The sequence below is a fragment of the Hyaena hyaena genome, unplaced genomic scaffold (genome assembly GCF_003009895.1).
Source record: "Hyaena hyaena isolate Hyena2069 unplaced genomic scaffold, ASM300989v1 scaffold_256, whole genome shotgun sequence".
In the NCBI taxonomy this organism is placed as follows: Eukaryota; Metazoa; Chordata; class Mammalia; order Carnivora; family Hyaenidae; genus Hyaena; species Hyaena hyaena.
The window spans coordinates 1,844,369-1,861,929 of NW_024080885.1; the positions used below are offsets into that span (position 1 = coordinate 1,844,369).

Below are 17,561 nucleotides of genomic sequence, written 5' to 3' on the forward strand. Positions count from 1 at the left end.
ATTTTCCTTTTTAATGTTTGCTGCTAGAAACTGAGAGAGATGGAGCATGAGTGGGAGAGAGGCAGGTAGGAGACAGAATCTGAAACAGGCTCCAGGCTCTGAGCTGTCAACACAGAGCCCTACACAGGGCTCAAACCCAACGAGTCAGATGCTTAACTGACTTAGCTACCCAGGGGCCCCTTCAATAAAATTTTAAAGGGCGGTATCATTAGAGTGTAAACTCTGAGGATTCTTACTTGTTCCTGTTTTTCCTCTTTAAGTACCTAATACTTCTCAGATACTCAATGTTTAGTGAAAAACTATTAATTTGTAGTAATACTTCTTTTTGGAAGATGTGTTCCTTGAATCAGGATTAATGGCTCTTTGTGGGTCTACTTGTCTTTATTATTGCTCATATCTTGATTAAAACCTTAGAGTGAGTATAGGCATTGAAAGCTATTCCATTGACTTTAGCCAAGTCTATGAGGTTGAGGTCATAACATTGTTTTCTGCTAACAATTCATGATTCTGGTAGCAAATTTAGAAACCACAGATAATCACAATAAAAGATAAAATCATATCCTTAAATTCAGAGGTGGCACCCAAAGATACCACCTTATTTGTGTATCTGGATGTTTTTCACCTGCCTTTCCAAATGGAGTTCCTTAAGAGAATTAATCCCTAATGCCCAGTGGCATTGTTTATATGTAATGAATTCTCTACTTCTCGAATGGTACAAACTGTATACTACCATCTTTGTGAAAAATGAAAAAACTAATTTATATCCCACTTTTCTGTGGTTCAAGGAGTGTATTTGAAGCAGATATTAATGTCCATTGTTTGGTGGTTTCCCCTCTTGTTGAATGTGCTGATAGTGTGTAGAACCATCTTTCCCCTTACAGGTAATTTCTAATTAAACCCCAGTAAGATTTTACCTGTATTTATTATAATATATAGAATATATGTTTATTCATGAAAAACATTTGCAGAAAACTGGCTTAAGTTGTCCCAATTTATAATAAACTTTAATAGCCAGCAGTAATATTTGAAACCAGTTAGGCCTTTCATTTTGTTTTTGGTGTGTAAGGCTTTCTGGTACTCACTTAGAGATGAAAGTGTGTTAATCGCTCCCATAAATTTTTACTGTTTAGTCTTAAAAAAATTAAGAGCTACTGTTTATAAAGCTATAATTTAGAAACTAAAATAAAGACAATTTCTTGAATCTTAGAATGGCTAGGAGGGAAAAATGGTGATTACAGCTTTAAAATCAGACCTGTTTGTGAAAGGACTAGGTGTTTTAAGGGTCCAAATATTAGTTGTCTGTATAAATGATGTTGTACTGCCTATTTTGATACATACATATGTGTATATTTAGAATACATTTTTACATAATCCATGAGAACTAGTTTGTCATGATTCTCCTGAGTAATGGAAAGACTGGTATCTTATTGGAGTTTCAAAGGGATGAAAGGGGGGGGAATTAATCTTAAGAATATAATGTGGGTTTATCTTCAGTTTGGTGGTTGGAGTGGGAAGGGGCAGCAGTTAGAAAAGCTTAAAGAATGTCAACTTTCTCAAAAAAGACCTAAGATGGTAGTATCAGGAATCTCCATGTAATTATGATTAAACCTTTTTTTAACATACATAAAGATAATTTTTGTTTTGAAAAAAATCTGAGGAAAGTAGTTCTATTGGTCCTCTTTTGATTCATGCAGTGTTCTACCTACTAGTTTTATCATCATCATCATCTAGTATTATTAAATGTCCCAACTGAATTTTGTAGATTATCACATAAAAAGTAGGTCTAAAGTCATTACATTCTGTAAAGTGTTTATATTGATACTTAAGCTGTATCTGGCATAAGTCAGTTAAAGTACCTGGAAATAAATATTTCCAGAGTGAATAAATTGGGTCTATATATTTCATTAGTATAAGGTTAATTATACTTGAAGGTGTCAGCTGTCCACATTTATCTAGCTAAAGAATGGTTTGTGGGCAGAGTTTGGAGTTTTGGATATCTTTGGAATAGTTGAGACTCGTTTTAGTAATAGCAATGTGCAAGAAGGTGGAGTTCTTTATACATGGCAAGGAATGGTTAGGTTAATATTGGGTAAGGTTAAAAATATAAAAGAAAAAAATGTAACGAGAAGGTTGTAATATTTGCTTCAGGACTAGAGCAGAGAGGGTCACTTGTAATTAATAATGTCCATGATTTTATAGTAGTCTGTGAAGAGGACTCCCACCCCCTCCTGCAGTAGACTGGGAAGAGGGAGATAAATTTTTAAAAGAATGCACATTCAGGAGCTCTCCTCTCTAAAATAGTAAGATACTTGCTATGACAGAGCCCTTTTGGTTGATAACTCTCGTCACAGTGGTTCAAAATAAAGAGTAGAAAGTTTAATCAAGGAGTGTTTTGTTTTTATCTTCTTTTCACCTGAATGCTTTTTTTTTCCTTCCAGTTTTTCGGCTTTGTAAAGAACCGTATCATCAAAGACCATGGCCAGCAATGTTACCAACAAGACAGATCCTCGCTCCATGAACTCCCGTGTATTCATCGGGAATCTCAATACTCTTGTGGTCAAGAAATCTGATGTGGAGGCAATCTTCTCAAAATATGGCAAAATTGTGGGTTGCTCTGTTCATAAGGGCTTTGCCTTCGTTCAGTATGTTAACGAGAGAAATGCTCGGGCTGCTGTGGCAGGAGAGGATGGAAGAATGATTGCTGGCCAGGTTTTAGGTAAGATCTGGGTTGAATTAATTTTTTCATTGATTGTATAATTCGCATACAATACAGGCCATTTGTTTTTTAATGTTTATTAGTTTTGAGAGAGACAAGCGGCCCATGTGCATGTGGGGGACTAGTATAGAGACAGAAAGAATTCCAAGTAGGCTATGTGCAGTTGATGCAGAGCCTGACACAAGCCTCAGTCTCACAAACCGTGAGGTCCTGACCTGAGCTGTAGCAAGAGTTGGGCTCAACCAACTGAGGCACCCAGGCACCTCCACATCCAGTTTTTTCTATTCAAGCTTCTATTTTGATCTCCCCTTTTCATTAAGGTACCAGTCAGAAAATGTTAGGCTTGTAGGTATAATTGGCGAAATAAGGATTTTATTCCATTTTCTGTAGCAGAGATTGGATAACCTTCAGTTGGGGTCTTGAGTAAGGCCAAGAGGGTAGGAATGACATTACAAAAGGTACAGTTGTTGCCTAAATGGCTGTGTCCTACTACTCACAGATGATTAGGTGAAGACAATATAGCTTAGTCACTCTTGAGCTGTGGAGTCAGATTGCTGGGCTCTGCATTAGGGCTCCAGAAGTATGTGTGTTGGGCAGTCTGCGTAGCTTGTCTGAGCCTTTACATTTTCTCAGTTGGTAAAACAGTACCTCAGAATTTATCATCTATTCTTAACTGAGGTAATTGTACTTTGGCGTTACCAGGAATTTGGGTTAGTTGAGATAATTCATGAGAAGCTTCAAGTGTAGTCTAGCATGTTATACTCCTTAAAACGCACTTATTAAATACATTTCAACATTAGCAGCTCAAAGTGGTTTTGTCTTAGGTGTTAGTTTTCCCAAGAAGGGACTGCTCTGATCTAACATGTTCAAGTATTTGAGAATGAGATTTAAGCTGTACTCAGATAATAGTTATATTCTAAACTTCAGAAGATCTCATTACATATTAAGACGTATTACCATGTAAGTCTTGTAAAATTACATCTCCTTGAATAATTTTCTAACAACTTAACCATTTGCTAAGATTTGCTGTCAGAATCATAGTAATTTTATATAGCTTATATTTTCTTTGGTGTGAATATTAGGGAATCTGAAGGATTTGTAAGAGAAGTCCATTCTTTTTGTTTTTTAAGAATAAAAGAATAAGTACATATGTCTTGAATGCCACAATTGAGTTCCACAATTGAATTAACTGCCTTCCTCTCTTCCCGTAGGAGGGAATTTTTCCCTCAAGTGTTTCCATGTTGGTGTTTTTCCCTGTAATACTATATAAAACTTCAGCATTTCATAATGATTGTAGCATTTAATAAATACTTCGCATATCTTGATTTATTTTAAAGTTTCAACAATCTTGTAGACTTTTGGATTGTTTATGGTTTTGCAGTGGCTATTTCATGAAAGTTCTTTTCATTCTAGAATAAAAGTTTAGTGTAATTGTATTTCATTTATAAACACTTTTCAGATGGCTATTTTAAAAATCCCAACCACAATGGATTGGGAAGGAAAAATATTGTAAGTTAGAGAACCTTTTAATCCTTGACATTGAAGATAAAAGGAACATTTGTAATTGAGAATACATAAATTTTCATAACCACTTGTCCTATATTCTAAGTAGAGGAAAACTCATCTGTAAAACTTTTTTTTTTTTTTTAATGTTTTATTTTATTTCTAGGAGTGAGAGAGAGAGAGAGAGCGCGTGAGCAGGGGAGGGTCAGAGAGAGAGGGAGTCACAGACTCTGAAACAGGCTCCAGGCTCCGAGCTGGCAGTCAGCACAGAGCCCGACGCGGGGCTCGAACCCAAGAACCGCGAGATCATGACCTAAGCGAAAGTCGGACGCTTAACCAATTAAGCCACCCAGGCGCCCCTGTAAAACTTTATCTTTAAAAATGGCTGTGGCAAAAATGAACTAAAATAGTTCATCTTAAATAAAGTCAGGTTTTTTATGATACTTATTTTTTAACTATGATGGAAATTCACTAGTACAAAAATAGAAGAATTTAATGAACATGTGTGTATATATGTCACACCTGTCTTAACAGATACCAACTTTTACTAACCTTGATTTGATCTATTGTTTGTTTGGTTTTTTTCTCTCAAGTTTTGTTAGAGTCAAGTCTTTTTAAGACTCCAACATACCCAGCAGACAGGGACTTGTACCAAAATGCAAAACCACACTGACCTTATCACATCCTTAAAAAAAAAAAAAAAACCTCCCAGAAATTCCTTAATGCCATCAATAATCAATGGATGTTTAGATTTCCTCCTTTATAGTCTCAAGCTTCTTTTTATTATTCTTTTTAATGTTTATTTTGAGAGAGAAAAACAGTATGAGTGGGGGAAGGGGCAGAGAGTGAGGGAGACACACAATTCAAAGTAGGCCCCAGACTCAGAGCTGTCATGTCAGCACAGAGGCCCACTCGAACCCAAGAACCATGAGATAAGTGTCCTTGAACTGGCCGCAGTCGGATGCTTAACTAACTGAGGACCCTGGTCCCAAACTGATTGGTTTTTTTGTTCTTTTTGTGTGAGTTTTTAATTTTTTTTTTTTTGGGAAGAGAGCAAAGGGGAAGGGCCAAGAGAGGTGGGAACAGAAGATATGAAGCGAGCAGGCTGCCTGCTGAAAGCAAAGAGCCTAATGTGGGCCGAACCCAAGAACTGTGGGCTCATTAACTGAGCAGAGATAAAGAATCAGATGCTCAACCAACTGAGCTACTCGGGTGCCCCTCAGACTTTTTTAAAACTTGATTAAATCCAAGATCCAGTCCATGTCTATATATGTATTTGATTAATTGCCCTTTAGATGTTTTTATATGAGTTTTCCTTTCCCTCTAATTTTAAAAAATGAGATTTAATTTGTTAAAAGAAGTGAGTTCCACACTGTGTACTGATTGATCCTTTGTGGTGTCTATTAATTTGTTCTTTTCTGCCTCTATTTTGTGTAATACTGCTAGATGTAGAGCAGTGCCGTCCAATAGAAGTATAAGAGGATGTATACTTAGAATACATCTGAATTTTGACTAGCAGCTTATTGCCTTGGACTGTGCAGACCTTGAGGCTTGATACAATTCAGATACTATTTTGGTGAAAATATTACATGGACAATGCTCTGTATTGTATATTATATCACACCAGGTGACCTAATGTGGTCCCATTTTTAGTGATGTTAAGGATAATTTTTGGTTCTGATCTTACATCCTGACACAATCTGTGATAAGGTTTCCCATCACCTTTAAAGCTTAATGGTGATTATCCATTGATGATCATTTCCAAAGTATTTCATTAGGGTTTGCAAAATAGTTTTCTAATTCCTTCTGCATAACTCATTTTTGTGACATGAACAACTGATTAACATTTTTTTTCTGAAATAGTATTTATGTTGGAACGACAGGATAAATTTTTTTGAAATTGATGTTTAGCAGCGATTAAATATAATCATTGCTTTTGCTCAATAATATAAATTCATATTTTAGCTTTTTAAAATTATTATTTTTTTTAATGTTTAGTTTTTGAGAGGGTGAATGTGGGAGGGAGGGACAGAGAGAGAAGGAAACAGAATCTGAAGCAGGATCTAGGCTCCAGGCTGTCAGCGTGGAACCCGACACAAGACTTAAACTCACAAACCATGAGATCATGACCTCTGCCAAAGTTGTACACTTTACCCACTGAGCTATTCAGGCACCTCTAGCCTTTTTTATAAAAAGAAAGCTCTAGGGGTGCCTGGATGACTCTGAAAGATCTGACTCATTGATTTCTGCTCAGGTCATGATCTCATGGTTTGTGAATTTGAGCCCTGTATTGGGCTCTGTTGACAGTGTGGAGCCTGCTTAGGATTCTTTTTCACTTCTCTCTCAAAATGAATAAATACACTTAAAATAGTAAGCTCTGTAAGTTGTACACGAAACCTTGGTTGAAGAACTCTCAACCCCAAGGTCAAAAGTTGCATACTCTACCACCTGAGCTAGCCAGGCATCCCCATAAACTTATATTTTAAATTGATATATTTTTGTGCATTGCAAATCATTCTTTAGAGCTCAAAATATTTATTCTATGGCCAGTGGATCACCAAGTTGGTTCCTATGTCCCTGATATTTTACTCTTGTAATATTTCATTACCTCCTTACTTCTGACATCACAAGATATTTCAGGTCATCTGATATATTTCTTGACCTAAATTTCAAATTGCCACTTTTTTCCTAAGAGCTTTGGCTCCTTTTAGTGGCACTTACATAGAATCCATGATCTCTGTACACTGAAGAGTGCTTATTGTTGAATTTTAAAAGCTTCTATCTAGTTTCATGGGCAGAATAGGAGCACTTTTGTTTTTAGATTTTGTTTAAATCTTTTTTTTTTTTTTTTTTATTTTATTTTTGAGAGAGAGAGAGAGAGAGAGAGGCAGCATGACCAGGGGAGGGTCAAAGAGGGAGACACAGAATCCGAAGCAAGCTCCAGGCTCTAAGCTAGCTGTCAGCACAGAGCCTGACACGGGGCTTGAACCCATGAATCGTGAGATTATGACCTGACCTGAAGTTGGACACTTAACTGACTGAGCCACCCAGGCGCCCTGCACTTTTGTTTTTAAGAAACGAAACATAACTTTTCTGCGTTGTGCCAGAATTTTAAAATAACTATACCTGTTTTGGGTTTTTTGGTTTTTTTGTGGGGCTTTTTTGCCAAAATCAGAATTATTAAATGCAGTTTTAGCTTTTAGTTTCTTTTTATTAATATATATTCTATTCTGGATATCTACTCAGCACTATATAATTTAAAGTATCACTTGAAATAATTCTATAAGACTATATGATCAGTATAATATATAGTTTATTCTGTTTTTGTTTTAGAAAAATTTTAAAAACCACGTTCTCAACATCAAATGTTAAATTAAAACGAGTTTAGTGAATTAAGAACTCTTTTGAGATTATTCATAAATGTACTGGTGCTCAGCAGATAGTGTACTAAAACTCTGTTTTTCAGTTGGTCATTTGATGAACTGAGTTTTGGAGAGCTGGTTTTTGACAAATGTATTCTTGTTAGAATAAAAAAGTGATCATTATTCTCTTGTTTGGTAGGTATTGGGTGTCAGGTAAATAGCTGGCCATGTTGGAATATGTGTTTTAAAAATTATGAGGTATATGGAAACTAGGACTTTTCCTTTATTCCCTCATTTCCCTTCTTTGTGTTCATGTTAACGATTGCTCAGAAGTTTTAAGTCTGCATGGTACTTTTCTAGTGTGTGTTTTTGGTTTTGTTTTTTATGTTAATTCTGAGAGAGAGGGAGAGACAGTGCAACCTGGGAAGGGACAGGGAGAGAATCCCAAGCAGGCTCCATGCCCAGTGCAGAGCTGAAATCAAGAGTTGGACATTTAATCTGAATTAGCAACCCCCGGTTCCCCTGCATAGTATTTCTTAACCAGTTTTTATTCATCTTTACAGCTGATCCTATTTGCAAGGGGATTGAACATTGAGGGTACCACAATCCATATTAATGACTGCTGTATATTTTATATCTCTGAAGTCACTCACTCATTCCTATATATACTCTGAATAGTGAGTTTATTTTAGTGGCAGCTGAGGGTAGAAGGTACCAAAGACAAACCTGATGTTTTATGTGTGATTAATACTCTTTGTTACAGAACAGAGAACAAAGGACAAAGTCTTAGCCTTACAAAAATTCATGAGCCCTTTTTACATAAGGAAAGATGAGATACAGTGCTAGTCCTTCATTGATTTATATACTATGTACACATTTTAAAACTGTAGTTTAAGATCTACCTTACCCACCCAAAGCTGTCATTAAAGTTTCTGTCTTTGTTTTTGCTTTTTCAGATATTAATCTGGCCGCAGAGCCAAAAGTGAACCGAGGAAAGGCAGGTGTGAAACGATCTGCAGCGGAGATGTACGGGTCAGTACCAGAACACCCTTCTCCGTCCCCTCTACTCAGGTCCGGAACTTTATTATTTATAACTGCATTGTGTCCATCAATGGGCATCTTCTCTATCTGTTTTCTGGATGTGGGGAGGGTTAACTGTAATATGTTTTATTTGTGTAAAAGTGATACTTTATTAATCTTGTATTAGTATACCTCCTTTTCGCCCATTTCCCAGAGAATTATTAGAATTCCCTGAGATTTTTACTTACTAAAGAGCATCTTGATATTTTTAACATAAAATGAAAACCTTCAAGAAGAATTGTTTAGTTTTAAGAAGCTGGGAAATAAGAAAGGGAAGGAGGGTAGTATAAGAATGTTTGGTTTATTGTTGTATTTTTCAGTGCTCTTGTATTAGCTATTATGTTATATGTTGAAATTGTAGCATATTTATTCCAAAATTTGCAAATTGGCTGCTGCATGTCCAGTGGCCTCTAAAATGACTGGATCTTTAATGATTGTTTGAATGATTGGATATTATTCCATGCTAATCTTTTGATCTATTTGTTATGATTGGTTTTGCATGATTTTTTTTTTGTTTTTCCCATCTGTTGTGAATTTACATCAGCAGCTCCAAATTAATCCTTTTCGGTATTTATTTTTCAGCTCCTCTTTTGACTTGGACTATGACTTTCAACGAGATTATTATGACAGGTATGTTAAAGGTCTTTTGTCTATTCTGGTAAAAAGCCATTTAAGAATCATTTTATTTTTCAATTTTATAATTAACAATCCTTTTTCTTATAATGAACAACAAACAGATTGTCAGCGTGTCCCCCCTTTTATAAACAAAATGAAAAATACCTTCTTACAAATCGTCAGAGGTAGAAAAGGGTGGTATTTTTGTTAGTTTCAAAGAAATCAGTTTATGTATATATTGTCTGGGCATATTGGGACATATCCAGTGTTTTGTTTGAATTTGTATGCCAGAGAAGGATTCATTTCACTGCTAAATGATGAAATAGAACTTAATTAGCATTTCCATGTTCTCTTCATTATTTCCTATCACATACTTGCCATTTGGCTTTGCTTTATAGGGGATTACAGCAACACTATTTTTTTTTTTTAAAAAAAGATTCCTAAGTCTCCCTTGAGTAAACCAAGTAATACAAAATACGATACAGTGAGCCTAGATAAATGAATTCACAATACGCACTCCGGATGCCTGTGTTGCCTCAATCCGTTAAGCATTTGACTCTCAATCTCTGCTCAGATCATGATCTCCTGGTTCATGGGATCAAGCCCCATGGGATGCTATATGCTGACCAGTTAAACTGGGGGATGGGAGGGGATAGTGGAGGGGAGATGGTTTTTTATTTTTTGGTTTGTTTTTGTTTTTTTTTTTAATAACATTTTAAAATTTTGCTTTAGGAGGTAAAAGATGTTGAAGACTTCTAGGTTGGGGATAGTGGTAACACCTTTCTTCTAAAAGACAGGGAGGTTGGAATAATGGTTGGGGGGGATTGTGTGTGTATGTACACACGCGCACCTTCAGAAAAGCACTAGTATTTGTTGGTGCATCCTGAGAAATAAATAGGAAAATTTGTGGATAGGCGTAGGTTATGGAATGTTATGAATGATGGATTTAGATCTGATGATACAGGAATTAGTTTGTGGGGAATGACATAATACATAAAAGATACTAGTATCTTATTAGCATTCTGATAACATTAGTTTTATGAATGTTAAAAAAATAATTAGGTTTATTTGGTTTCCTGCTTTCTAAATTATGCATCATTTGGAAGTATATGGTATATGCTCATAGATTGGACTAGATCTAGTATAAATTTCTCATGGGTCTTTTTCATCATAGGATTTCAGTATTCTAATGACTAGTATGATATTAATATATAAGAATATCAATTAAATCATTTGTGGCTTTGCGAATAAAAGTAATTAACTTTCTTCATTTGGGAATGTTTCACAGACAAACTTTTGAACCGAGTTGAGTCATATCAAGGGAATTGGGCAAAGGAATCAAGTCAGTCAGCACTTTGAACTGACTCAAAAAAAGACTTGAACATGTACATTTTTTGTGTTTGAGAAATATATGGGCTGTGGTAAGCTAGTCATAAATAGGCTAGAAAGAGTAAGAATGGAAAAATAGGTCAGACCTATATTGTTAAGGTGTTTGAATGCCATTTAGGATTGTGTGATTTGAGTATTCTTCATGCATAATCAGTATGGCTAATTCGTATGTTCTCAGATTTCTTCAGGTTTTTATGTCTATTTATGTTTGAACACATGGTTTGAAAGCTGATGATTTTCATATTTTAAAGGTATTATAATATAAAAAATGGCAGTTGAGAGATCTGAGCATCTCTTTTCTCCTGAAAATGTGATCATTTGTTGGGTGACTTGATGGCACAGAGGCCTTGTTGAGTTTATCTGAAGCAGTTGCCCTTTACTCTGGGGAAGAAAGAAAGAAGAAAAAAAAAAACGACAAACTCATGCCCAACTATACCTGTAGGGATTCTTCTACATACGGTCTAGATAGATTCTTGAATGTTGGTGTATTTTTTTTTAATGCTTCTCAAGAGACACTGATGTCGGTGATGTTGAGAATCATTGATAAGAAAGCATGAGGAAGTAGTTTCATTTCTGTGATTCTTAACCGTATTTCTTTGTCCATGGACTCTTTAGAAAAATTCTAATATATTTATTTATTCGTACATTTATTAACATATATAGACATGTGTTTATTATGTACAAATATGCATATATATAATACAAAAAATTTCTTGGACTCTGGCACAAGAAACTCCTGTTTTAAATTTAGTATGTAGAGAATTTTAAAATGTACAATCCTAACTTCTTCGTGAGAATAGTCCTCTAATGTTTTATTTACTATTAGTTGTCTTGGTGAGGCAGGAAAACATTGACCATTTCTATCATGCCACTGTAAGTAAGCTTGGTAAAGAGTTTTTTGACTGAGGAATTTTAAATAAGTTCATTGAAAAAAAGACATAAATAGCAAGGAGTAGTACAGAAAGTTAGATGTTTGTAGAAATAACCTTCAAATTTCTTGCCACTGCTCTTTGAGCCTAAAAATTAGTGGCCGTGCCACTATTGGCCTCATTCTTCAGTTTTTAAGAGGCAAAAGAATACCTTTAATTACTCTGGTGTATTGCTTGGTATTAATCGAGTGTCAGTGAAAAGTAATAGCTTCTGTGCTAATCTCAGCCAATGGAAAAAGACTTGTGATGACTGACGATATAGTAGCCAGGGAGTAGCTGGTAAAGAGCTGATTTAAGTACAGTACTGAGGTCTATAATGAGAAGACATGTTTAGTCAAGTGTAAGAAAACTAGTCAGGAAAATTGCGTTAGAATATCGCACTGGGTGGCTCAGTTGGGCATCTGACTTGGGCTCAGGTTATGATCTTATAGTCCGTAGGTTTGAGGTCCACGTTGGCTCTGTGCTGGCAACTGGAGACTGCTTTGGATTCTGTGTGTGTCTCTCTCTGCCCTCCCCTTGTACTCTGTCACTCTCTCACTCAAAGATAAATGTTAAAAAAAATTTTTTTAGAGAAAATTACACTAAGAAGTCATTCTGAAGATATTCACAAGGTTAAGTCTTGTATTAATTGTCATAGCAACATAGTGGTCCTACATCAACTATATTAGATTCTTTATTAAAGCAGGATAGGATTGATATTGGCTCTGAGATGAGATAAAACCTCTAGATCTTCCTGTGTAAAGGGGTTAAAACAGTGTTTATTTAATCCTTTAAAGCTTTAATCCTAGCTTCCTGGGATCTGGAGTTCTAATTTTTTATGGTAGAGAGTCAGCTGATAGCCTATGAAAGAACAATTGAATCCAAAGAATTGACATTCAGCTAAGAAGTTTTTGACTAAAGTCCTATGTAATCTCAACTTTCTTATCCCTAATATGGAAAAAATAATGCTTACTAATAGAGTTGCTATAGAAACATGAAAGACAAGAAATTGCATTATAATTACATTATAAATTATAAACTCAGAAATATCATAACTATTTACAACCAGTCAGTGAAGAATTCCCAATCTTTAGCACATGAGGATTCATTCCTGTTTATTACCATGATCTTCACATTTCTTATATGCAAAATTGCTGCAAGTTACACTTCTGGATTATCAGAATGAAGGGAATTATGGATGACCCCTCCAGTCCTCCTCCCAAAAAACTTGACATCTCTAGCATACTCCAGTTCTCTTTAGGTGTGATAACAGTCTTCCTAGTTTTAATGCATACTGAAATGCTTAGTATTTGTTTTCTAGATCTCTTTTTAATGGTTATTTCAATTTTTTTGTGTGTGTTGTCCTGGAGCATTTCCAATCAAATATATATAAAAGACAATGGTGTATCAGTAAAAGATTGCTTTTATAAACATCACAATTCCATTTATACTTACAATATTTCTAATCTCATCAGTTTTTCAGACTTCATTTTGTCGTTATATTTGGTGTTAGCATGTTTCAATGTATTTCCTGTGAATTGGTGGATACATTTGTAGGCTTGATCAGATTTCAGCTTCTATTTTTTTGTTTTTGTTTTTTTCTCCTTTGGGGATGACAGCATGATGGTGTTGGTGGGGAAGGAGCCTAGAGCACTTCATAAATGCATTATGCATTTTAATCATTAACCTGATTTGGCAGGAATTTTAAGAATACAGGAGGCATTGAGTGTTTTATAAGAAACACTTTAGATATCAGGAAATAGGTAATTAACACTGTTTTATTAGAGTGACTTGGTTTGTTTAAAGAGCCCTCCCCTAACCGTGTTGTATTTTTGCCTGGGAAGACCCAAGGATTGTAAATACTTTATCTTAAAACTGTAGGGCAATCAAACTTTAAAACTTAAACCAAGTCACTTATATTTTTAGTATTTTGTCTGCTGAGGGAGACAACAGGATCAAATTCTGTAGCCTTAATACTGCCCCCTGCAGTGTTGTAATATTACTGATTTAATTTGGGGTGCGGGTATAAAAATGAAAAACTGTTAATCTGTCATCATTAAAGCTTACTATAGTGTGAAAGAATTCTTAGTACATGTTTTTCCTGTTGGCTTAACGGGAATACTCAAAGTTAACTAAATGTTAATATTGTAGCATTTTTCCAGTGATCAGATTATGCATCTGTTTTTTGCGAGAGCAAGAGCACAAGTGGGGGAAATCAAGAGTTAGGCACTTTACTGAAAGAACCACTCAGACACCCCCACATTTTTCACCATTAAGATAAGATGATTCTTACTAGCTTTTTTCCATAGGTTACCTTTTTCATTAGGTATTAGGTCTGAATTTGGTCTGTCTGTTCTGAAGACCATTCCTAATTTTATAGGCATTGGACGGTTTGGTGATGAATTTTCAGTATAAATTGCTGGTAATGTGGAACTACCATTTTAGATAGATTTATTAATATCTGACAGACACTGTCAACTCTGTTTCATGTATATTGTAAACTCTATCATACATAGTTTAGAATTACCTAGAAATTCATTAAACAACACATTTTTTTCTGGTAGGATACTTAAAAGTAGGTTTTTGCTTTAGGATGCCTGTTCATGGGCTTCTATGTATAAAACAAGGGGAGTTGCATAAGGCTTGCCTGTGTGTAGAACATACTATTTGTTGATTTTGAAATCCTGAAAACCTGGGGGTGCTTGGGTGGCTCAGTCAGTTAAGCTTCCTTCCAACTTCTGTTCAGGTCATGATGTTACCGTCTGGGAGTTCAAGCCCCATGTCAGGCTCTGTTGACCACTAGAAGCCTAGAGCCTCCTGTGGATGCTGTGTCTCCTACTCTCTTTCTCTCAAAAAATAAATCATTTAAAAAAATTATTTTTAATCCTGAAAACCTGTAGGATTCTGGCAGAGATGCAATTTCTGTTATGGCCTGTTGAGAACCTTGTAGCTTCTAGGAAAATTGTTGCTGAAGAACGCCTTATGTGAGCAGTTGCTTTGAAATACTTAGAAGTGATTTGTTTTTTCAATTCTTCAAAGTTTTATGAAGTAATCTCTACACCCATTGTGGGCCTTGAATTCACACCCCCAGCATCATGGAGTCACATGCTTTTCCAACTTGTCCAGCCAGGCTCCCTGTTTTTCAATTTCTTAAAATTTATTTCTAATTTTATGTGTTTGATTGTGTCACAGATATTTAGCCTTTTCTTACGTATAAAACCATATCCTTTCTTTTTTTTTTTTTTAATTATTTATTTCTGAGAGAGACAGCATCAGCAAGGGAGGGTCAGAGAGAGGGAGACACAGAATCCAAAACCGGCTCCAGGCTCTGAGCTAGCTGTCAGCACAGAGCCCCACAAGGGACTCGAACCCATGAACTGCGAGATCATGACCTGAGCCAAAGTTTGACCCTTAACCGACTGAGCCACCCAGGCGCCTCAACCATATCCATTTTTTTTTAAAAATCTGAAATTCTTTAGATTTTTATCAGTTGTAGTCCTACTTTTCTTTCCCTTACAAGGTCACTGATAAAATTGTTTTGGGATTACACAGTGGTAATGGTTGCACAAGTTGGGGGGGGGGTATTCTATGGCATATAATATACCATATGGATATAGCATATGGAATCCTATATTTAAATTTTTTTAAAAACTCCGTTATGGACAGCCAAGTAATTCCTTCTCAATCATCTATAGAAACTTGGGAGCACAGAAAGCAATAGTGGTTTGCCAGGTTTGACAGCAGGTTATAGTATAAAAGTCATGACACAATAAACAACCTAGTATGCAAAAGATATGGTTCAAAAAGACCCTGATTTTTGTTCAGTGGTCTTTGAGGGCTTTATAATAAGTAACTTATCACACATTACATTATTATTCATGGTCCATGTGTAAAGAGTGTATAAGGGACTGGCCTATAAAAGTTAATACTCCATCGCACCATGAACAGAAAGAGGAATGGAATATATCAACTTACATATCAAATACAACACATGTAGGAAGATATGTTATTCAATGAAGAAACTATCGTAGCAATCACTATATTATACAGTGAAGACAGTGATGTGGAATTAATATTGGCTGCTATGTTTCCTGCATTTGTATAGGGATTGTTTGTAATAGATTAGTTGTGTTTCCCTTTGGAGCTCTGAGCTCTCTTCAAATTTAAACATCCCTAGGTAGTTTCACAAAGTGCTACATTCGAACTTGCCTTTGATACTAAGTAGGAGGTTTTGAGGCAGAGAGAGTAAAAGGTACAGCTTTAATAAAGGTACAGAGTGATAAATATCCCTGGTTGTATTTGATGAAGCAGCCAGATATAATTGGAAAGAGTGCTGCTTGTAAAAATCTTTGTATGGTCTATTAGGGAATTGTGTCTTGGAGATAGAGATGTCTTAGAACTGCTTTATGGAGGGGAATAAAAGATGTGTTAAGAAGCTGTAACATAAATTGTAATATTTGTAACATTGTAAATGTTGGAATGGAAAAGGAGGTACAGGAATTTCTGACGTAGACTGGTCTCAATATAATTTATTGAGTTGAAGTTAATGAGAGTAAGTTTTATAGGGAGAAAATGATGTATAGCAGAGATATTTACCTTTCATGACTACCATTATACCATTAAGGGTTACATGAAAGAGAGGTTGGAAGGTATGAGTTTGAATTTTGGGAGACAATTTTATTGTTAATACTTCTCTTAGAGCTCTTTTCCAGGAAGGTATCCTGGTAGAAAAATTGTAGAGGTGAAGTACAGTTGTTAAGGGAGTCTCCTTTGAAACACTGGACAGGTCATAGTTTAACCATCATGTTAAGCTAATATTTAAGCCCTTATTCTTTTTTTTTTTCTTTTTATGTTTATTTCTGAGAGAGAGCACAAGCAGTGGAGGGTCAGAGAGAGAGGGAGACACAGAATCTGAAACAGGCTCCAGGCTCTGAGCTAGCTCTCAGCACAGAGCCTGACGCCGGTCTCGAACCCACGAACCATGAGATCATGACCTGAGCCGAAGTCAGACGCTTAACTGACGGAACCACCCAGGCACCCCTTAAGCCCTTATTTTAAGCACATGAAGTTTTAGGTTTTGGTTAGTAAGTTAAAGAAATAGTAACTGCAAGGGCACCTGGGTGGCTCAGTAGGTTAAGCAGCCAACTTTGGCTCAGGTCATTATCTCCTGGTCTGTGGGTTGAAGCCCCAAAGAAATACTGACTACAGATTAAAGGACACCTCCAATCCCTATGTTCTTGAGATTAGTGATGCTGTCCTCCTGCCTCCTTCCGTTTTTCCGTTTTTCTTATTCCCGAGTAACACTAGAACTGAAGGGAGAACACATGAAATATTTAGGTTTTGAAAAACTGATTTAGACCATCTGCTTGGAAAGGCATGTGATTCAGAGATAAGAGGATTCTTAGCTACTTGGAAAAGCAAAGGCACAGGAAGAACCTTTGTATTGGTTTTATCTTTTGTATGGGCCCCTGATAATGTTATAGTTGCCTGGAGGATTTTAATTAAAGACATGGATTAGCACAACTATACTTTTCAACATAAATCTGGTATTACTGACTTAAAATTTTGACAGTGTATTTATTTTACTTAGCTTTCAGTTTGGGCTGTTTGCTTATGTTTATTGTGTCCTGGACTCTTACTAAGTAGGTGGTAGGTATTTCTTTGCAGGGGAAGCATTTGAGACTCTGTCAGAAAATCTACAATAAGGCTCTGAGTTAAGTGGTATTCTCTTTATGACCTGTAATCCAAAATTCGCCACTGCTGTTTTAACAGGATTCTATTTTAGGATCCGTTCTTCTTCTTCTTTTTTTTTTTTAATATTTTATTTATTTCTGAGAGAAAGACCGCATGACCAGGGGAAGTTCAGATAGAGAAGGAGATACATCTAAAACAGGCTCCAGACTCTGAGCCCGCTGTCAGCACAGAGCCTGATGCGAGGCTCGAACCCACGAACCATAAGATCATGACCTGATCCGAAGTTGGACATTT

General features: G+C 35.9%; 1 protein-coding gene across 11 annotated transcripts in view; it reads left to right on the forward strand.

The window, feature by feature from the left end:
• The window catches only part of HNRNPC (heterogeneous nuclear ribonucleoprotein C), a 52,741-nt gene that overhangs the window by 22,867 nt on the left and 12,313 nt on the right, over positions 1-17,561 (forward strand). For 9 of the 11 annotated variants that reach the window (XM_039245126.1, XM_039245123.1, XM_039245132.1 and 6 more), the window contains 3 exons: positions 2,439-2,716; positions 8,538-8,652; positions 9,244-9,291. In XM_039245126.1, coding sequence (XP_039101057.1) covers positions 2,476-2,716; positions 8,538-8,652; positions 9,244-9,291 — 404 coding nt within the window. In that variant the 5' untranslated portion in view covers positions 2,439-2,475. The remainder of the gene's footprint in view (positions 1-2,438; positions 2,717-8,537; positions 8,653-9,243; positions 9,292-17,561) is intronic. The other 2 variants (XM_039245133.1, XM_039245134.1) reach the window with 1 other exon arrangement.